This window comes from Capra hircus, chromosome 4 (assembly GCF_001704415.2).
Source record: "Capra hircus breed San Clemente chromosome 4, ASM170441v1, whole genome shotgun sequence".
NCBI lineage: Eukaryota > Metazoa > Chordata > Mammalia > Artiodactyla > Bovidae > Capra > Capra hircus.
Genome location: NC_030811.1, coordinates 5,948,173 through 5,971,061, shown reverse-complemented (window position 1 = coordinate 5,971,061; position 22,889 = coordinate 5,948,173). Strand labels below are relative to the sequence as shown.

Here is a 22,889-nt window from a genome sequence, read left to right as displayed (position 1 = left end):
GGGCGGTCCCCAGGGTTGCGGGCTGACTCTTCCCGCCAGCCCCGCCCCCGACCCCCGGAAAGTCCCCCGGGCGGTCAGCGCCCAGGCTCCTTCTTGCTCTCCTCTCTGCCCCGCCCACATCCGATCGCCCCAGGCTCTAGCCCCGCCCCTTGCCCAGCCCCGCCCCATCCTTGCCCCGCCCTTCCGCCCCGCCCCCTCGCCCCGCCCCTCACCCCAGCTGCGCCCCATCCGTGTCCAGCTCTCCCGCCTTAGCCCCGCCCACAGCCCACCCACAACCCCGCCCGGCCCCCTCAGCCCCGCCCATACCCCTGCTTCTCGGCCGCGCGGGGACGGGGCGGGGCGGCCCGGCTTCGGCGGCGGCCTCGGCGGCGGGGGCGGGGCCGGCCTCACCCGGAATGAAAATAAACGGCGGCCGCAGCCGCATCCGGGCACTCGGCGGGTCTCGGCTGGCGCAGCTGTGGCGCAGGTGAGGAGATGGCGCGAACGTCCGGTCCTTGACCCGGGTGTCAGCCGCGCCGCCCGGCGCCCCAGTTCCCCCCAGGCGTGACCCCGACGCCGACCCCGCCCGGGCAGCGGCGGAGGTGGGCGCCCTGCGCGGAGACTCGGCCGGGACCGGGGGCGGCGGGTCGGGGCTTCTGGACGCACCGGGCCCTTCGCCCGGCCCTGGGTTTGCTCTGGACTGACGCGGGTGGTGGGTATTTAAAACGAGAGATTGAAATGTTTTTGGAGGGAGGCAGAGAAACATATGTATATGTTAAAATTACTCACTGGCCATACAAAAAGCTTGAATCGTAACATTGTTACGCCATTTGGGATTTATTTGCAGTCAAAGACAGATTTTCTTTCCTGTTTAATGAGAAAACACGGTTTATTTTCTCCAGCCGTGACTATCAGATCCTGTATGTTTCTCAACGTCTTCCCACACTCTTATTTTTTAATAGAAGATTCTTGTAATAGTCTAAGAGGGAAAAAGTACTGTATTTTGAATAAGTATATGTGTGTTTGTATATGTTTGAAAACCTCTGGATAAAGGCAGCGTAGATCGATTTATTTAAAAAATGAAAGCGAAATGTTACAGGAATGATTTATACCCTTTCACTTTCGGTTTACAGCATGGGTATTAATGAATTTCTGCTTTTTGACGGAGACTGTGACACGGAACATTGTGTAGCAAGCCTGAAACTTTCAGTTTTCCAATTAACGTTGAAAACTGATTTATTAAACCATTTCTCTTTTGATTTGAGTTAAAATACATATCCTCGTTTTTTTTTGTTGCCCATGAGTGAAGTTTTGTAAGTTTTAAGACAATGGTTTAATCTTTTTTTCAAACATTAAGTGGTGGACTAGAGACCCTCCTTGCTATGTATTTGCTGGTGGGTGGAGTGTGGACGAGGAGAAGGCAATGGCACCCCACTCCAGTACTCTTGCCTGGAAAATCCCATGGATGGAGAAGCCTGGTAGGCTGCAGTCCATGGGGTCGCTAAGAGTCGGACACGACTGAGCGACTTCACTTTCACTTTTCACTTTCCTGCATTGGGGAAGGAAATGGCAACCCACTCCAGTATTCTCGCCTGGAGAATCCTAGGGACGGGGGAGCCTGGTGGGCTGCGGTCTATGGAGTCGCACAGAGTCGGACACGACTGAAGCGACTTAGCAGCAGCAGCAGCAGGAGTGTGGACCACACACTAGGTTTAGGAAATCCTTTGAGACTTCCGCTTGGTAGTTACTTGGATTACAGAGGGCTGTGCGTTCAGCCTTCTAAAATGGCTTGGCTTCCATGAATGGCCCTTGAAATGGTTACCACCCGCTCACAAGTGATACTTAATTGGGAATTTCTGAACATTTGTGAGCGGGCTTCCCCTGTGGCTCTGTGGTAAAGAGTCTGCCTGCTGGTGCAGGAGACGCAGGAGATGTGGGTTTGATCCCTGGGTCAGAAACATCCCTTGGAGGAGGAAATGGCAACCCATTCCAGAATTCCTGCCTGGAAAATTACATGGACAGAGGGGCCTGGCAGACTACAGTCCAATTTTATGTGTGAGAAGCAGTTTATTAGTGCTTGAAAATCTGGGGTTCTTTCTTAGGTTACCTGGATGCATACATCCCCCTCTTTGATGTGTTTTCCCCTTTTTCCCTTCTCCCCCCTATCCTGATTACCCTCTTTTTGCTGCCAAATTAATATAAAGTGGATTTGAACTTTCTTTTTAAAGTACTTGCTTACAGAATACACTTAAGTTGTCAAACTTGATTTAGAAATCAGGTGAATTGATTTTGAGGAGTGTGGAATACAGGCCCTGAATAGGAAAAAGTTGCTCATCTAGGTTATGTTAAGTCTTACCTACTTTTTCACTCTCTGGAATATGTCTCCATCCTTCAGGGGCTAATAACCTTTGATTTTGCTCACTGCTCATCTGACTTGGCTGCACTGCCCCATCAGCTGTTTCACTCTCTGGCAGCCTCACCCACCTTTGAGATGCTAGCGCTAGTGAAGGAGGCGTGAAAGACTCCACTGCTGTGTGAGCCCAGGACAGAGAAGCAGCAGGGACTTTGTAGAGACGGTAGAATGCAGTGATCCAGTGTTGCGGGCACAAGTCCCAGGACTAGTTATGGCGCTGCCTAATCTTTCATCCTTGAGTGAGTCCTTTTACAGACTTGGGCTGTGGCTTTTCGTGTGTAAGATGATGACCCTGCCAGTATTGATTTGAATAGGACGAGCAGATCTGCTTTTATGCTTCTATCAGAAAATATCATGCAAAACTTCTCTAGCACTGTAAACACTAAAGTTTTAACTTAATTCTCTTATTTTTAAAAATATTTGTTTATTTTGGTGGGCCCAGGCCTTAGTTGTGGCATCCAGAGACTTTGTGTGGCATGTGGGCTCTGGTTCCCTGACCAGGGATGGAACCCAGCCCCCCTGCATTGGAAGCACAGAGTCGTAACTCTGGACCACCAGAAAAATCCCTAAATTTTCAATTTTAAAATTTCAGATATAGAAAATGTATATTATTGGTAGTTCATGGTTCAAGCTAGCTCTTCTTTATATTTACCTGCCAGGGTGATTGCTCTTTTGTGTTAAAATAGCCGACATACAGAGCCACTGTATTTTGGTAAATTCTTTACCACAGAGCCACTGTGTTGAGTTGTTTAAGTTTGCTGCTTTAAGGATCTATCTTTCTTATTTTATCTTTCCTCTTAGAGAGTGATAGCAGGTTAAGAAGTAGAACAGGCTTCCCTGGTGGCTCAGTGGTAACGGATCCGCCTGCCATTGCAGGAGATGTGGGTTCAATCCCTGGGTCAAGAAGATTCCCCTGGAGAAGGCAATGGCAGCCCACTCCAGTGTTCTTGCCTGGGAAATCCCATGGACAGAGGAGCCTGGTGGGCTACAGTCCATGGGGTCGCAAAGGATTTGGAGATGACTTAGCTATCTAAAGGGCTTCCCTTGTAGCTCACTCGGTAAAGAATCTGCATGCAGTGCAGGAGACCTGCGTTCGATCCCTGGGCTGGGGAGATCTCCGGGTTGGGGAGATCCCCTGGAGAAGGAAATGGCAACCCACTCCAGTACCATTGCCTGGAAAATCTCATGGACCGAGGAGCCTGGTGGGCTGGAGTCCATGGGGTCGCAAAGAGTCAGGCACGACTGAGCGACTAACACACTTAACGCTTAGCTATCCAAAACACACAACACACCCAAGAAATAGAAAAATTACTTACTACATATTAGCAACTTTGAAACATGTATTCTTATGTAACATATATAATGGATATATGATACATATTCCCTTCTGTGTGTGATATACTTATCTTTTAGAGACTTTTGCTGCTGCTGCTGCTGAGTCGCTCAGTCGTGTCCGACTCCTAGCGACCCCATAGACCGCAGCCCACCAGGCTCCTCCGTCCCTGGGATTCTCCAGGCAAGAACACTGGAGTGGGGTGCCATTAGAGAAGTTTGCAGCTAGTTAAAACCTAGTCTAAAGTACTTTAAACTGGACAGGGAGGAATGGAGGAGACCTCTTGCTTACCCAGCAGTGTATTGAGTAACTTATAGACATTTTGAAATGTAGTGCAGAGTATCACTGATGTACTGTTTTGCTTTCAAGGATGGCACAAAAGAAATATCTCCAATCAAAATTGACCCAATTTTTAAGGGAAGACAAAATCCAACTTTGGAAGCCTCCATATACAGATGAAAATAAAGAAGTTGGCTTGGCATTGAAGGTATTTCTCTTTTAAGATGTTGTTAATTAGCAGTGTTGTAAGTCTCCTTGGTAAGTAAGATTCTGAAGTCACCAGAAATTGCCAGGCACAAACAGGTAGACTTTCGGCATAACCAGAAACAATGGTGATAAACAGGCTCCCATGTTTTACTAGCAGTTGGCAAGCTTATTTTTGTTTAAGAAGACTTTATTTATATGAGACTGTTTATCTGATGGTTTTGGCGTGTGCCGTTTCTAGTGCCTCACAGTGTTACCTAAGATGATTAACTGGGTGTTCGTGCTGGGGGGGCAGCGCCGGAGGCAGAAGGTTCGGGTGCAGCGTGTTCCGGGCTGGTGTCCGGGCCGTTCTCTGCCCTCCTGATTAGTGTGCTCAGCTGCAGAACACTGTTCCCCTCCCTAGCTTTGTTTATGCTATTGGCTATCTGTTCATTTTTCCAAAATACATTTTCCTAATAATTGTACCTCAGTTTTTTATGGTCTCATCAAAAATGGCCTCACTTTTCCTAAGTGAAATTTCTAGAAACTGAGGTTGGCTTGCCTTTCTAAGCTGAGGAACATTATAATAATTTCTGAGCGAAATCTCACTATGTTGGAATGTCCTAGAACGTACTCCTCTTGTTTTCTCAGTCTGAGTGTATTTTGGTAAACAGTGTAACCTCTGTGAGGGAGTAAGGGTTGTCAGGAGGGCATCGCATTGTCCTATTCTGTGACACAGTGATGCGCTTGGGAGGTGACCGCTGTGTCAGGGTCTTGGAGTTCTCTCTCTCCTTTTCCTGACAGGACTCCCTTTTTTTTTTTCTTTTCGGTTTTTGCAGACCTTCTCTTTGCAGACCTTTTCTTCTGAATTTGCTTGTTACAATCTCTTGGCTTGGGAACTAGGTGGGGCTTTGACTTCTGTCCCCAGCTCCTGGCACAGAGCTCCTAACACCCGTGGAATTCCCGAGTGGTGAGGCTGATAAAAGGGACAAGAGAATAAGGGAAACCATCAGCTGCTGCTGCAGTATGCTAATTTAGAAACAGCAGTGGTTTGGTACCAGGAGAATCACTGTGGACGTAGTGAGAAGTGACTGGACTCTGGATGTATTTCCAAGTAGAGCCAGCAGATTTTGCAGGCTTGCTCAAACTCATGTCCATCGAGTCAGTGATTCCATCCAACCATCTCATCCTCTATTGTTCCCTTCTCCTCCCGCCTTCAATCTTTCCCAGCATCAGGGTCTTTTCCAATGAGTCAGCTCTTCGAATAAGGTGGCCAGAGTATTGGAGTTTCAGCTTCAGCATCAGTCCTTCCAATGAATACTCAGGACTGGTTTCCTTTAGGATTGACTGATTGGATCTCCTTGCAGTCCAAGGGACTCTCAAGAGTCTTCTCCAACACCACAGTTCAAAAGCATCAATTCTTCAGCACTCAGCTTTCTTTCCAGCTCTCACATCCATACACAACTATTGGAAAAACCATAGCTTTGACTAGACGGGACCTTTGTTGGCAAAGGAACGTCTTTGCTTTTTAATATGCTGTCTAGGTTGGTCATAAGTTTTCTTCCAAGGAGTAAGCATCTTTTAATTTCATAGCTGCAGTCACCATCTACAGTGATTTTGGAGCCCAAAACAATAAAGTCTGTCACTGTTTCCATTGTTTTCCCATCTATTTGCCATGAAGTGATGAGACCAGATGTCATGATCTTAGTTTTATGAATGTTGAGTTTTAAGCCAACTTTTTCACTCTCCTCTTTCACTTTCATCAAGAGGCTCTTTAGTTTTTCTTCTATTTCTACCATAAGGGTGGTGTCATCTGCATGTCTGAGGTTATTGATATTTCTCCCAGCAGTCTTGATTCCAGCTTGTGCTTCATCCAGCCTGGCACTTTGCATGATATACTTTGCATACAAGTTAAATAAACAGTGTGACAATATACAGCCTTGATGTACTCCTTTCCCAATTTGGAACCAGTCTGTTGTTCCATGTCCAGTTCTAACTGTTGCTTCTTGACCTGAATACAGATTTCTCAGGAGTCAGGTAAGGTGGTCTGGTATTCCCATCTCTTAAGAATTTTCCATAGTTTGTTGTGATCCACACAGTCAAAGGCTTTGGCATAGTCAATAAAACAGAAGTAGATGTTTGTCTGAAGAAGGCAATGGCACCCTACTCCAGTACTCTTGCCTGGAAACTCCCATGGACGGAGGAGCCTGGTGGGCTGCAGTCCATGGGGTCGCTAGAGTGGGACACGACTAAGCGACTTCACTTTCACTTTTCACTTTCATGCACTGGAGAAGGAAATGGCAACTCACTCCAGTGTTCTTGCCTGGAGAATCACAGGGATGGGGGAGCCTGGTGGCCTGCCATCTATGGGGTCGCACAGAGTCAGACACGACTGAAGTGACGCAGCAGCAGCAGCAGCAGCAGCAGCAGCAGCAGCAGATGTTTTTCTGGAACTCTGCTTTTTGGATGATCCAACAGATGTTGGCAATTTGATCTCTGGTTCCTCTGGCTTTTCTAAATCCAGAGAACATCTGTAAGTTCTCGGTTCACGTACTGCTGAAGCCTAGCTTGGAGAATTTTGAGCATTACTTTGCTAGTATGTGAGATGAGTGCAATTGTGCCATAGTTTAAACATTCTTTGGCATTGCCTTTCTTTGGAATTAGAATGAAAGCTGACCTTTTCCAGTCCTGTGGGCACTGCTGAGTTTTCCAAATTTGCTGGCATATTGAGTACAGCACTTTAACAGCATCATCTTTTAGGATTTGAAATAAATCAACTGAAATTCTGTCACCTCCACTAGCTTTTTTCGTAGTGATGCTTTCTAAGGCCCACTTGACTTCACATTCCAGGATGTCTGGCTCTAGGTGAGTGATCACACCATTGTGATTATCCACGTCATGAAGATAATTTTTGTGTAGTTCTGTGTATTCTTGCCATCTCTTCTTAATACCTTCTGCTTCTGTTAGGTCCATACCATTTCTGTCCTTTATTGTGCCCATCTTTGCATGAAATGTTCGCTTGGTATCTTTAAGTTTCTTGAAAGTGAAAGTGAAGTCGCTCAGTGGAATCCGACTCTTTGCAACCCCATGGACTGTAGCCTACCACACTCCTCCGTCCATGGGATTTTCCAGGCAAGAGTACTGGAGTGGGTTGCCATTTCCTTCTCCAGAGGATCTTCCCAACCCAGGGGTTAAACCTGGGTCTCCCACGTTGTAGGTAGACGCTTTACCATCTGAGCCACCAGGGAAGTAATATTTTTTGATGAGATGTCTATCCCATTCTATTGTTTTCCATTATTTCTTTGCATTGATCACTGAGGAAGGCTTTCTTATCTCTCCTAGCTATTCTTTATAACTCTGCATTCAAATGGGTATATCTTCCCTTTTCTCCTTTGCTTTTTGCTTCTCTTCTTTTCACAGCTATTTGTAAGGCCTCCTCAGACAACCATTTTGCTTTTTTTGCATTTGTTTTTCTTGGGGATGGTCGTGATCACTGCCTACTGTCAGGCACTCTGTCTGTCAGATCTAATCCCTTGAATCTGTTTGTCACTTCCACTGTATAACTGTAAGGGATTTGATTTAGGTCATACCTGAGTAGTCTAGCGGTTTTCCCTACTTTCTTCAGTTTCAGTCTGAATTTGGCAATAAGGAGTTCATGATCTGACCCACAGTCAGCTCCTGGTCTTGTTTTTGCTGACTTTATAGAGCTTCTCCATCTTTGGCTGCAAAGAATATAATCAGTCTGATCTTGGTGTTGACCATCTGGTGATGTCCATGTGGAGAGTCTTCTCTTGTGTTGTTGGAAGAGGGTGTTTGCTATGACCAGTATGTTCTCTTGGCAAAACTCTCTTAGCCTTTGCCCTGCTTCATTCTGTACTCCAAGGCCAAATTTGCCTGTTAACCCCAGGTATCTCTTGACTTCCTGTTTTTGCATTCCAGTCCCCTATAAAGAAAAGGACATCTTTTTTGGGTGTTAGTTCTAAAAGGTCTTGTAGGTCTTCATAGAACCATTCAACTTCAGCTTCTTCAGCATTACTGGTTGGGGCGTAGACTTGGATTAGTGTGATATTGAATGGTTTGCCTTGGAAATGAACAGAGATCATTCTGTTTTTGAGATGGCATACAATTACTGCATTTCGGACTCTTTTGTTGACTGTGAGGGCTACTCCATTTTTTCTAAGGGATTCTTGCCCACAGTAGTAGATATAATGGTCATCTGAGTTAAATTCACCCATTCCCGTCCATCTTAGTTCACTGATGCCTAAAATGTCAACGTTCACTCTTGCCATCTCCTGTTTGACCACTTCCAACTTACCTTGATTCATGGACCTAACATTCCAGGTTCCTATGCAATATTGCTCTTTACAGCATCGGACTTTTCTTCTATCACCAGACCAAGTGCTTAGTTTTGGGCCAAACAAGTCTGAGAGTTCAAGGTCGAGGTCTCGGCCAGAGATATTCTGGAGAGAGTTGGTGGTGTATAGGTGTGGCTTGAAGCAGTGAGCCTGGCTGACATTACTAACCAAACAAGTAGAGGAAGGAAAGGTGTCTGAAGGCTGAGTCCTGGGTCACTTCGGTGTTTAGAGTTTGGAGAGATGACAGGAGCCAGGCAGAAGGGGCGGCGAAGGAGCAGTCGAGGTGGAAGGAAGGAGGAGAGGGTGTAGAAACCAAGTGAGGAGGCTGGAGAGTCCACTGTGTCCACGGCTGCTGCTAGGTCAATTTCAGGTAATTGAGGAAGGGGTTTGGTGAGGTGGAGACACTGAGCGATTTTGACAAGAACTTCAGAATGTCCGTGTGGAAGCCGACTGGCAGAGAGTAGAGATTTAAGAGGGGTTGGAGATGTTGAATGTTGATTGCTCCTGTTCAGTTTTTTTATTTTGTAATTTACAAAATAATTCACTGAAGGATTCCTTTAAATTTGCCTTTCCTCTCGTATAAATATCTTTAACAGACCCTGACTACTTAAAGGCTGAGGGGTAAGGGAATGCTGACATGTGGGAGCCAGTGCACTGAAGACAGCTCATAATTGAAAGCGAAACCTGTTTTATTAGGGCTATAATTAGCATCCTTGAGAAGGCCCTCTGTCCCACGGGAAAATTACCCCCGTTGAGTCAGGCAAGCATAGGTACCCTGGTGACCCGGCCTGTGCTCTCCTGCCCAGAGGGAACTCCCTGGTTGCTTAGCTGGGCTCCGACCAGAGGAGGGAGCCTGGGCTCTGAGGTCAAGGTGTGCAGGCGCAGCTCTGCCGCTGCCTGTGGGCCTCAGCGAGTTGCAGGAGATCTCTGGTCCCACTCTGATCACTTACGAAATGGGGGCCGTGGTACCTCCATGATCCAGTTGCTCTGAGTGTCTGAGAGAATATGTGTTCAGCACCTGGCTGATGTTTATTAGATGTAAGTACTGATGTTAATGGGCTTCCCTGGTATCTCAGCTGGCATAAAATCTGCCTGTAGTGCAGGAGACCTTGGTTCCATCCCTGGATTGGGAAGAAGATGCCCTGGAGGAGGATACCACTCTAGTGTTCTTGCCTGGAGAATCCCTATGGACAGAGGAGCCTGGCAGGCTACAGTCCATGGGGTCACAAAGAGTCAGACATGACTGAGCGACTAAGCACAGCACAAAGGTGATGGGGACTTTCAGAACAGGGCTACTTGCCTACAAGACCAAACTTTGATTAGAAGCATGGAACTTTCAGTCCCACCCTCCTCCAGCCTCTGGGAGGCCAGAGGGCAGAGGAGATCACACTGGTCAGCAGTGGTCAGTGATTCAGTCAATCATGTCCATATAATGGAGCCTCCGTAAAAACCCTGAAATGACAGACTGCGGGAGCTTCCAGATGGGCAGACACGTCTGTTGGCCAGAGAGGAGCACACCCGCAGGGAGCAAAGTCCTCTGGTCCTGCACTCTGGGCCCTTCCAGGCTCTGCCATGCCTGCATCTCCATCTGGGCGTCCATTCGTTCTCTTCATAATGAATTTTAAAAATAAGGGGACCATTTTTCCGAGTTCTCTGGTGTTTGTTATAGCGAATTGCCAAACCTGAAGGGGCAGGGCTTGTAGGAACCGTCAGCTGTGTAGCCCAGTCAGACAGAAGTGTGGGTAACCTGGGGACCTGGTTACCTGCTGCCTGAAACGAGGGCAGACCTGTTTGAGTGAGCCCTTAGCCTCTGGCGTCTGCCTCTGATTCACTAACTCCATCCTTCGTGACAGAGTTGAATTGAATTGTAGGATATCCAGTTGGTGTCAGAATTGATTGGTGTCAAAAGGGGTAAAAAAAACCTTCACAAGGTAATTATATTCATGTTTTCTAGAGAATTATAGAAAGTTTTTTTGAAGTATTTTTATTGAAAAGGCTTCTGTGTTTTCCAGGAATTAAAAACAATGTATACTCTTGGTTTGTTGAAAAAAGCTGTATATATATAATTAACTACAAAAATGATAGAGTGTGTTTTCAAAAATACATTATACATATCACCAATATTGGTGTTTTCTTTAGTCATTTCCTATGTGATTGTTTATTTAAAGTGTGTATTATAAATAGGTTTATATTAATTTTTAAAAAAGATATTCTGATCTGCTTTGTAACTTTTATATATCAAGAACATCTCCCTTATTAGAAATACATACTTAGACCATCATCTAACCTGAGTTGTTCTCACAAATTAGAAAAGTTGGAAGCTTTTCTGTTTTCTTGTTTCTTGCCCACACTCTGCAGTGGTGAATAGTTCAGTATTCCTTAAGGTAGTTTTGTATTGATGTATACTGCAGTCACGTAAGTTGCAGCTTACCTTTCTTTTCCCCCAGCATAATCCCAGCTAGTCTCACTTTATCTAGGGAGTCCGTTTTCCTCCCCTTCGTTTTTATTTTTTCCTGGACCCTCTAAGCTCTGTGCCTCTCGAGATGTCAAGCCACTGTCCAGACTTCACTGTAACGGGGTGAACGCTGCTCGTCAGTTCTTCTGCCTTATATTCTTGTGTGCACTGATGTGTATTTTACCTTTTTTGAGTTAGTGCTATATTGATCTGTGGGTTTTTTGGTTTTGGGTTTTTTTTTTTTTTTTTTTCAATTTTTCTTCATAGGACCTTGCTAAGAAGTACTCTGACAAGCTAGAATGTTGTGAAAATGAAGTAGAAAAGGTAATGGAAGAAATACGTTGCAAAGCAGTCGAGCGTGGCACAGGAAATGAGCACTATAAAACGACAGGAATTGCCACAATTGAAGTCTTTCTACCTCCACGGGTAAAAAAGGTGAGTAGGTTCCCCAGACTTACATAGTTACGCATGCTCAGTTACCTTGGCGACGCGATTGAAGAAATAGTGAGTTCTTTCTTTTTGAAGTTGCAGTCCAAAGATAAAATTCTTTTAAGTTATTTTACATATTGAACATTAATAAACCTAAAAGTTAATTTTATGGATTCTTAAAACTGGAACATCTAAAAGGTAGTGTGGGCTCCAGGCATTACAGAGCTGTGCATCACATTCTTGCCTTTTCTAGACTTTAAACAAACGTTTAGCAAAAATGGGGAATAAAAGATTACTTCAGGTTTTCTGAAACTGTAGGCAGTAGGACACATCACGCAGGATTTCATCTTTCTTTCTCTTTGCTGGTGGAGCCAGAGCACAGTCAGCTGAGTGCCCAGGTAGGTACTCTGGAGTGTCCCGGGCACGTCCTCAGGAGTTGGAGTCCAGAAGTGTCACGGAGGCAGGGCGCCCAGAGGGGGCTGCCCTGTAGGACTGATCAGGGTTCGTTATTCTCAGAAGAAATGAAAATAAGTGTGTATCAGAATTACCCTGTGACCCAGCTGTTTTACTTCAAGAGAAGTGAAAGCTGTACAAAAACTGTACCAGAGCACTCGCAGCTGTGTTCACAGTGGCCTAAAGGTGGAAACAGCCCTAATGCCTGCTGGTGGACAAACGGGGTGCACCCATAAAGTGAGTTATCCAGCCATGAAAGGAGCGAAGCGCCACTCAGAAGCGCCGTGAAAGAAGCCAGACACAAAAGACCACGTACTGTGTAGTTCCACTTCTATGAAACATCTAGAGTAGGCAGATCCATAAAGAAAGAACATATATTCATAGCTGTCTGGGATGGGAAGTGGGAGGGATTTGGAGGATAGGGCATGTTTGGTGAGGAGGTGGCAAAAATACTCTGAAATTTTATTATGGTAACAGTCGTACAACTCTGTAAACATACCAGAAATCTCGACTCTTATGCTTTTAAACAGGGAACTTTAAGATATGCAAGTTACATCCCTATAAAGCTGTTAAAAATTTCTAGGAAGAATAAAGAACTTGATGAGAAAAAGGACGTTATATATGTATCTGCCTCAGAATACCAGTTCATGAGTTTAAAAGGCAGTATGTATATACAGACTCCTCTCTGTGGGGTCACACAGAGTCAGACACGACTGAAGTGACTTAGCAGCAGCTGCTAGTACCAAGTACCTGGGAAAGCAGACCACTGATCAGAAAGCTGATTGGTGAGTGTGGAATCCGAGCAGATGATCTGCACGGTCTCGTCCTTGGTGGCCCTAGTGAGTCCATATTTCCTTCTGAAGCCCCGTCATCGGGGAAGGGGAGGTGCCAAAAGCTGTCCTGCCGCTCCCTTCTCTGTGGCTGCGGAGGGTGCTTACCAAGGTGGTCCTGGCGCCGAGGTTGTGGGTGGGTCCTCGTGGAGCAGAACAGGACCTGCCCTGCCCCCAGCAGACCTCCCCCCAAAGGCGGAAGCCCGGCCTGTGAGAAACACTGCTGCCCCTGCAAGGACTTCTGGGTCACGGGCAGGTTTTGTTCAGTAGCTTCCTGCCTGGCACGTGTCCTTTTAGTCCTTAACCAGAGAGACCTGCGTGTTTTTACATCATCTGATATCAACTTGTCTGGTTTTATAGGCAGAGTAACAGTTCCCAAAAGTGTCAAGTTCAAGTGCATGTTGTCTTATTTTTATACAGGATAGGAAAAACTTGTTGGAGACCCGCCTGCACATCACTGGCAGAGAACTGAGGTCTAAGTAAGTATCTGTGTGCCTGTGGCCCAGGGGCGCTCAGCTTCCTTACACCCACTCGTTTGGTCTCGTCTCCCAGTGGAGGGGAAACTGAGGCTTTGAGGCTAAAGGGCTTGTTCAGGCTCACACTGGCATTTAAGGGCAAAGCCAGGACTTGTACCAGTCTCCTTTACTTCCCAGTGTGACTTGAGAGCAGGTGGGAACCCTGGATGCGTATACTTGGTCTATGTTTGAATCAGTAAGTGATAGAAATAGGAGGCAGCCTGATACTGGCCATATCATTAGTTTTGAATTTTATGCTTTAATGCATCAATGGCTTGCTCTGATGTTCAGGGAAGTGGTTTGACCAGTCTCAGGCTGTTGGCCCATCTGTAAAAAGGAAAAAAATACTGGCCCGTCACATTCTAGTGAGAATCTGACTTTTGAGACCTGGTCAGTTGTTTGATCTCCTTGAACATTTCTCAGTGGTAAGTGTTTTGATTGCCTCCAGGGCTAGGTAGTCTGTGTTTCCCCAGCTGATTTTCCTCATTTTCTTCTTTGGCCTGCATCAGGGCCGTTAGGGCTGGGTTCAGGAAGCCTCGTCCACTCGGCACACAGTGAGCGGTGTATGAACAACTGCCCCGCTAGGGGCTTCTGCAGGGAGACCACAGGAGGTGTCGGGGATGGGTATTCTCCTCTCCTGCAGCTAGGGCCCTCCTGTTCAAACGGATACACAGCACCAGTGGTCTGTGCTTCACGAGGAACCAAGCAGTAAAACAGATGGTTTACAAAAGGACATGGTCTCTGACACAATTTCAAATAGCCATCTAGTAAGCTCGCTCTATCTGAAGTAATGTTTGTGCATCAGTGATTTGGAACACTGGCTGTTGCTGAGAAGAATATCTAAAATAGCTGTCATGGTAAAAATCTGTTTAGTGGATAGTACGTAACAAATTGGGTTAGCTATAATTTTCTGGTTTATTTTACAGAATAGCAGAAACCTTTGGATTTCAAGAAAATTACATCAAAATTGTCATAAATAAGAAACAACTTCAACTAGGTATGTTACAGCACAGTATGCAGAATTTTTAAAATCAAGTTACTAGAGAAATGTTGACTTTGTATCTTTTTCCCCCTCACTCTTCCTCTATTCAAAAATTTGGGGTGGCTTTATTGTATATATAATGTAAAGCGAGTTATTTTAGAGTTTGATGCTCAGTGGAGGTCTGATGGGATGCTGCAGGACGGAAGTCTGGGTGTGCTGCAAGGGAGATGGCACTCCCGCTCTATCTGAGTGAACACGGCAGGAGCTGTGGCGGGGAGCACTCCCGCAGAGAGCCTCAGGCAGAGCTCTGTCGTGTGAACTTGAGGGATTGGAGCGGTCTGGCGTATCTTTGAGTGTGGACGATGAGGAGAGACTAGTGCTTCTTCAGGATGGAGGAGCGGGCAGAGGCCACGTGGCAAAGCTAATAGTGGTGGCTTTAACCGAGGGTGATTTTGCCATGCAGGGAACATTTGGCGATGTCTGGAGACAGGTGGCACTAGTGGTAAAGAATCTGCCTGCCAGTGCCAGTGCAGGAGATGTCGGAGGCACAGGTTCGATTCTTGAGTCAGGAAGGTCCATGGAGAAGAAATGGCAGCCCGCTCCAGTACTCTCGCCTGGAGAATCCCATGGACAGAGGAACCTGGTGGGCTACTGTCCATGGGGTCACAAAGAGTCGGACTGGACTGAAGCAACTTAGCACACATGCTTAGAGACATTTTTGGTTGTCATGACTTGGTAGCAGGGGGCCAGAGGAGGCTGTGCTCCTAACAGTTAATGGGAGGAGACCAGGGATGGTGCTGAACATCAAGGTGCAGAAGAGCTCCTATCCAGGGACTTCCCTAGTGGTCCAGTGGCTGAGACGCTGTGCTTGCCATCCAGGGGCCTGAGTTCAGTCCCTGATCGGGGAACTAGATCCCACATACCACAACTGAGAGTTCATATGCTGCAGCTAAGACCCGGCACAGCTAATAAACAAATAAAAATAAGTATTAAAAGACTTATCCGGCTCACAATACCAGTAGTACAGCTGAGAAAGCCTGAGTTCGAATATCATTCATATTAGTGTTTCCCTGTAGGGAGGGGGAAAGCCACTGATGCTGGGAAGTGACCCACAATTATATTTGTGTTTCAGAGGTCACTTTGGCTGCAGTAGGGCAGTGGATGTGAAGGGGACATGAATGGACAGGGGAGCCCAGTTAGCTTCTGGAGCAGTTCAGGCAGGTGCTGTGTCTGTTTGGTTTCCAGTAGGTTCCTGTGGCCTCCAGAGAGAGGTCCACATCCAGCCTGGCTGGAGTGCGGCCTTCCCAGCCCAGCCCTGGTCTTTCTTTCCAGCATTCCTGCCAGCCATTCCTGTGGCCTGCTTTAGAGATCATTTCCCTGGCATCTCGTCTCTGTGTGTGTTTTGTTTGTGGTATCCTTCATTGTGCGGAAGTCTTTGATTCTGATGTTATCAAATCCATCAGTTTTTCACCTTATTGTTGATGTTTTAAGAAGTTCTTTCCCCAACCGCAGGACCGCATGGATAGTCTTCTGCAATTTCTTATATGAAGTCTTTATCTATTCAGAGTTTCCCTCTATATGTAAAAGCTAGGTTCCAGCTTGATTTTTCTCCTGGTATCTCCTACTAAATGAGTAGGAGTAAACACGCTTATTTTCTGGTGTCCTCTGAATAGGGCTGTGTTTCTATACTTCCTGTTCTTTTCATGTACCTGTAGGTTTGTTCCTGAGCCAGAACCATAGAGTTGTTTGTGTGTTTTTAATTATTGTGGCTTTGTTGTAGTTTTAAAATCTCGTAAGATGAGTATCCCTCATGGCTCTTCTTTATCAAGGTAACTTGGCCACTGATGGGTCTTTATTTTTCAGTATAAATGTTAGAATGGTTGTTGAGTTTCTAAATACGTATATGTACGTATATGAAGGTGTGTTCAATGAGAGTTTTCCAGAAATGTTCAAATATATGTTCGTAGTTCATAATATTATTTTGTTATTTTATAATGTTTGTGATGTGTATTTACTTTTTCATTTTATTTGCATTTTGACTTTTTGTTAGGTTTGTATGTTTGATTAATTTTTTTCATAGAGCCAGCTTTTGGTTTTGTTAATATTCTCTTTCATTCTGTTTCATTGACTTTTCACCTCTGTCTTTACTCCTTTCTTGTGTCTGAGAACATGGACAGTAAGTGGTTTTTTCGGGGCCATGGGGTTAAGAAGGGATGGAACCCACGGTATTTGTTTTTACCACTTCAGTAAATCCCCTCTCCCAGTGTGCTCCTGCCCTCTGGCTCCTGGCCCATGGCTGAGAACTGGATTATGTCTAGCTGGAGGGAGGAGAATTCACCTGCAGGACTTCCTCATTTTCCTCTTATGTTGCCTAGCAGAGTGCTCTCTCTAGAGTAGATTCTCAGACAGTGATTGCTTTGGTTTGATTTTAGGATGAGAATAAAGAATATTGAAAAGGATTAATATAGTCAGCTCATTTCACTGACTGATTTTAACCCATGCTTAACAGTTCATGCAGTTAAACAACCAGATTTAAACACATTCTTAGCAATTGTGGCATGGTGGTTTGCAAGGGCTAATGCAGGCTGAAGAATTCCATGTGACAGAGAAGATGTCCTGTTACCCAGTGCATTTAATGACTCTCCCTATAACATGCATTTCTGATTGTGACAGGGGAAACACTTAAGGAGCAGGGAGTGACCCACAATGTGAAAGCTATGGTTCTGGAACTAAAACAGTCTGAAGAAGACGTGAGAAAAAACTTCCAGGTTGAAGAAGAAAAGCAAAATGAAGCCAAACTAGAAGAAAAAAGAATTCAGAGGACTAAGAGAGGACTGGAGATCCTTGCGGAGAGAGGTACACAGAGCTTCAGACTTTTCTGCTCAAGTCCTCGAAGGGGGCGGTGAGAATGGGCTGGGCTCGGGGTGGAGAGTTGGGGGTATCACATTTCTCATTGGCCTTTCTTTCCCAACAGTCTCACATATTTTATGTCCCCATCACTGCTTTTTAACCTTGAACTAATGGAGTTCCTCTTGGGTTTTTGCAGCTGAGATGGTGGATCCGGAAGCCACACCATACTTAGACATAGCTAACCAGACAGGCAGATCAATCAGAATCCCTCCATCAGAGAGAAAGGTAAGTTCTGTAAGAAACGTGTGGCTTGCTCTTTGATTTGCTGTCAGAACAGAAGTGGATTCTACTTATTTTGTCTTGGAATGTTACATAAAGGACTAGGAACAGCCTTCTGTCTCCAGTTGATAAACGGAGAATGTAATCTACAGTGAGCATCTCATCCGGCTGGCCCGCCTGGAGAGTTCAGTGCAGAATGGCAGGGCCTCCCTGTCCTGGAGCAGTGGCTTCCTGTGGCAGTGCTTGTCTCGGGGTAGTTTACTTTCCTCGAGGCCACGTGCCCTAGGGGATGGATCAGAATGGGGGCCAAGAAAAGCTGACAGCTGGTTCTTCCGCCTCTTCCCTCTGGCCCTGCAGCCCCGCTCTCTAATTGGAGTAAGGGGACACGGCTTTACCTTTGAGCGTATCCAAGGGGGTCTTTCTAGCCGCATCTGCAACTTGGCCCTTGAGATCAGTCTCTGAGCTGGAATCCAGTAGCTTCTTACATGAAAAGCTTTAGTGGCTATGGGTCATGTTGATTTTAATTTTTCGATCTTTAAAGGACATTTTTGAGTAGGTTTCACTATATGGGTTACATTGTTTAAAGTTAAATTTTAATAAGAGAACTTTGTAACCCTCACTGAGTTCATTTTTTTATGGTAATTATTTTCTCACTGCAAGTATTATATCCTCATATTAAATGATAATATTTAGATCTTTGTGGAAAACCTTTACAATATTTATATAAGAATTCAAATCTAAAAATATTAATGAACTTTAAGGAAATTTGGATCGTCTTAAAAAATTGTTTCAGAAATGCTACAGTTGACAGAGTCTTCAGAGAAAAACCCAATTAAGAATAGGAGGTGAAATGAATGAATGAATGTTCTTTCTAAAAAGGATACAGTCAGTACTGGCTTTTTAAAAATATGTTTAGTCTTATGGATACTAGAAATAGACCCAGATCAGCAGATACTAAAATAAATTGATAGAAACAAAGGGACAGGCACATTAAATGTCCCTCAAAGGGACAGACTCACTAAATGGAGTTCTTGTTTCAGAGTTTAAATGAGATGAAGCTTTAATTCTGTTTTCCTTAATTTTGACTTTTAGATTCAGTTGTGGTCTTGGGTTTTTTTTGTTTGTTTGTTTTCATGTTCTTTGATTTCTTTAGACTTAATATGCTTTTAATATAATTTGTTTTATTATAGTTTAAAGTGATGTTTTTTTAAATCCTTATTTTTCCCTAGGCCCTTATGTTAGCTATGGGATATCATGAGAAGGGCAGAGCTTTCCTGAAAAGAAAAGAATATGGAATAGCCTTGCCATGTCTGTTGGACGCTGACAAATATTTCTGGTAGGCACTTTTGTCCTTGGTGGATGCCAATTTGGAGGAGGGTGGCAGTTACGCACAGCACCTTCCCCACCCCTGTGCACCCCAGACTTCAGGCTTCCCCCAAGATGGTCAGTGTAAAAGAATAGTTACGATGTAGACTGACTGGTGAACTCTTTCTCCCCATTGTATTGCTAATTGATCGCTAAAGAATTTTATAAACTTATGTACTAATTTTTTTTACAACAAGCACGTAGGATTTCATGTCTGTTTCTTATTATGCGTTGCCCGCCTGAGCTACAGCTGACTCTACAGTCCCCGTCAGCTTTTCGCCTGATGGTTTTGGTATTCACATTGCTGATCATTCTCCAAATCCATTGTTTCATAGGGGCTCAGAACAATGATAGCTCATTATTCCTTCTGCGTGTATTGCTGGAATTCATTTGAAAAATACTTTTCCTCATCAGTCGCTGGGTTCTCCTGAGGTACAGTTTGTATAGAAAGACAGAACAAAGTGCTTGGTTTCTCCTTATTTTCTTGTTTTCAGAATAAATGAGTGGCTTCCCTAGCATCTTCTAAAGATGACATCACTGGTGATGCTTCCCTGCCTTTTTTTTTTTTTTAGTGTCAGTCTGAGCTCATGGATTTTAACACATTTGATATGTTTCAAACCTCAGTGCTTATGGTGGCCGTCTTCAGTGGGCAGGTGGTCCTGCAGCCCTTTGCCTTGATAGGGTGGTCTTTGTACTCTGCTGTCTGTTGTCCAAAGCTGGTCTAGACTCACCCTGGCTATTTCCTGCCCCAGCACTTTCTCTGGTGCCTCTTAATGGGAAATGATACTGAGACACTATGATCCAGGCAGATGGAACATTTGAGAGATAGACTTGATGCTTGCAGTGGTCGAAAGGTAATGGCTTTAGTGTTATTTTATTCTCCATTTTGAGAAATTCCCCATATATACAGTATACTTCAAGAAGATAAATGTTGGTGTTTCTAGTTTGCCAGCTGTACGAGTAGCACCTTGCATTTTAAGTGAACCAGCTTAAACGTAGGCAGAAAGGGGGATTTTTTTTTTATTTCCTAAAATATTTGGGAGGCAAGGGAGTAACCAGAATGGGGGCTTGGTGCCTCTGCCGTTTTCTTCTCCTGCCTCTTTGTCTCTGCTTTTATCTGAACGTCAGCATTGTTCTCTTCTGGTACAGGCAGTGTAGGCTGTAAGTTAGTCATTAAATTCAGATACATTTTTTATTTCCTTCCACAGTTGTTTCTAACTTTCTGTTGTGGAAAATCTCAAACATATATAATAATAGCAATTAATATAATGAATTCCTACAGACTTTTCATTCATCTTCAGCAGTTATCAAGACAGGGTTGATCTTGATGTGTCTAACCCTTGAAATCATTTTCAGGTCTCAGGGAACCCTTGAAAAACAATAATAACTCTCTTCAGTTCATAGTCCATTCACATGTTCAGTGAGTAATAGATATAATAATCCAATAATAATTATCAGTGCCTTTTTAAGTAGAAAACGCTATTTTCTGGGGAACCTGTTTACTCTGGCCAGCTCACCAGCATACTTCCTGTGCAAGTTCCCTCTCTCCGTGAGAGGTCTACTCTCAACCGACGCAGCGTGGAGGTGCAAGAGGCATCCCTGCCTCCTTCCCCCGTGACATCTTCCTGCCTTCTCCGAGTAGCTCGAGTTCTCTCCCAGCTCTCTGTTGCACATCTTGGGGTGTGGTGCGTAGCGGGCCTGAGAGCAGCTTCTCTCCGATTTTCAACTAGAAAGGGGAGTTCTGCTCTTGGCCAGGGTGGAGTGACAGGGACTGGGTTTCCTCTCCCCTGCCTCAACTGAAACAGGACAAACTGTATACAAACAGTGGTTTTCTGGTGATGCAGGACAGTGGTCCCTGAGGTGGGGAAACAAACGCAGGGGAGCCTGTGGATTGTTTCAGCTCACTGCCTGGCGTTCCCAGACCTCAGCGTGGGGAGGAGAAACCCAGGCAGGGCCTCCCGGTCTCCCCCGAGTGCACGAGCTGGAGCTCAGGGAGGAGGGAGCTGCCTGAGGGACAGCATGGTGAGTGCAGAGGGCACCCCGGGGTTCTGCTGGGTGACGTCAGCACGCACCTGTGAGGGGACCCCGTCCCCCCACAGAATTCAGTGGGGCGTGGCAGCAGGGGGAGGACTCGTTTCGCCCTCCAGACTGCTCTGGTCCCACCTAACAAGGCATCACACCACCACCTTAGATGACATTTTAACTGCATCCCGAGCAACGATTAATGGTACTTACTAGCTCAGACAGTAAAGCATTTGCCTGCAATGCAGGAGACCTGGGTTCGATCCCTGGGTCGGGACGATCCCCTGGAAAAGGAAATGGCAACCCACTCCAGTATTCTTGCCTGGAGAATTCCATGGAGAGATGAGCCTGGTGGGCTATAGTCCATGGGGTAACAAAGGTCAGACATGACTGAGCAGCTAACACACACGCACTGAACCCAAGCACAAGAAATACAAAAAAAACTGCACACAATCCAGCTCCTTGCTGCTAGTAACAAAACTATAAATGACTTTTTAGCCAACTTTCCTTTTTTAAAAAGAGCAGATACTAAGCTACCCCGGTGGCTCATATGGTAAAGAATCCACCTGCAATGCCGAAGACCCAGGTCCAATCCCTGGGTCAGGAAGATCCCCTGGAGAAGGGCATGGCTACCCACTCCAGTATTCTTGCTTGGGGAGTATTCTAGCCTGGGGAATCCCATGGACAGAGGAGCCTGGTGGCATACGGTCCATGGGGTCACAAAGAGTTAGACATGACTGAGCGACTAACATTTTTACTTTCAAGCTTTAACTTACCTTTCTTGAAATTAATATCTTCATGTAAAAATGTGAAACTTTTAAGGCAAATATAGTAGATTACTATTAAATAACTGACTTAAGCCCATATGTGATTTAATTTTTCTAAAGCAAGGCTCAGTATATTTTATTTAAATCAGTGTTATACATTGATTTTAATGTTTTTAACATGAAAATTTATTGGCTATCAACTATTAAGGCTACTAAAGCAAAATCAATAAAACATACTCTAAGACATAATTTTACACCAAGGCACTATATTTCCTAGTGACATGATCAAGTTCAAATGCAGTCCTAACAATTTCAAATTATATAAGGTGATACCATCTCTTTTACAATAAGGCTGCTATGTGAATAAAGCGTGTTATGTTTTTAAAACTGAAAGAATGAAGTGACCTCCTTCGCATGAGTCCTGCGCCTGTGTTTGGTTTTGGCTGCACACACACTGTCCTGGGTCAGACTTGCATGGGTGATTTTATTTTTAACTGAAAGGAGAGAGGCACTTTCTGTCCTTGCTCTCGACGCGTGTTAGACATGAGTGAGCCTCTTCACACGGGTGGGACTTTGAAAGCCGTGCTAAATGCCGGCTGCTTTCCTGAGGACAGCGGGGTGGGCTCTCCCAGAAACGTAAGGTGTCTACAGGGAGATCAGTCAGTCTCACCTGGAGTGGAAGGTTAGACCACTCAGGGCCCATGAACTTCTTCCTCTCCCCTCAATGTCAAGTTCTCAGGCAAAGCAGAGACTCGAAGAAGGTGCCCCTCACCAGGTTAAACAGCTGTGTGTGTGTGCGCGCGTGTGTAAAAGAGGGTGTGTATGTTACAGAACATTCACAAAGATGAAATTATCCAGCAAAGCAACCACAAGTAAATAGAAAAACCCTGCCCTGAGCGGTTATTCTTACGCCCTAGTGGATTGTCCAGTGTGGACCCTGGCATGTAAGCATTCCACTTGGGAGACTTCTGCTTTTTTTCTAAGTTTAAATGACAGAGCGCTTTTGTTTTTTATTTTTCCCAAGCAGATTTTGATGGGCAAGATGTGAAACAGTCTGACTTTTAGTAGGACTCTCAACAGAAACAGAGGCAATCTCTACAGTTCGTGGATGTGTAGTGCATGGTTCCATATGTTTTACTTTCTTGCCGAAGGGGGCTCAAACTTGAGATCTAGATTTCCATTATGAGTTTCTAACATAGTCCCAGTCTGAAGTCAGATAGTCTCAAAGTCCGTCTGTGTCAGCCCTCCGTCACCTTGTCGGTCTGCTCCCTTTGTATCTGGGTTCAGCATTGGGCCCTGAGATCAGCTGGGCATTCAGAGCCTGGCATTTTCCTGGACTGCTTTTCTCCCACCTTAATGTGACCGGACATGAGTGCCTTTGCCAGTCTTCATCAGTTGAG

At 45.2% G+C, this 22,889-nt stretch overlaps 1 protein-coding gene across 3 annotated transcripts in view; it reads left to right on the top strand.

Annotated features, from left to right (window-relative positions):
• NUB1 (negative regulator of ubiquitin like proteins 1) overlaps positions 374–22,889 on the top strand; it is a 36,342-nt gene continuing 13,826 nt past the window's right edge. For 2 of the 3 annotated variants that reach the window (XM_018046696.1, XM_018046695.1), the window contains exons 1-8: positions 374–466; positions 4,095–4,212; positions 11,265–11,432; positions 13,130–13,188; positions 14,151–14,221; positions 16,880–17,062; positions 17,253–17,341; positions 18,565–18,671. In XM_018046696.1, coding sequence (XP_017902185.1) covers positions 396–466; positions 4,095–4,212; positions 11,265–11,432; positions 13,130–13,188; positions 14,151–14,221; positions 16,880–17,062; positions 17,253–17,341; positions 18,565–18,671 — 866 coding nt within the window. In that variant the 5' untranslated portion in view covers positions 374–395. Of the gene's footprint in view, positions 467–486; positions 582–4,094; positions 4,213–11,264; positions 11,433–13,129; positions 13,189–14,150; positions 14,222–16,879; positions 17,063–17,252; positions 17,342–18,564; positions 18,672–22,889 lie in introns of those variants that run through there. The other variant, XM_018046697.1, reaches the window with a different exon arrangement.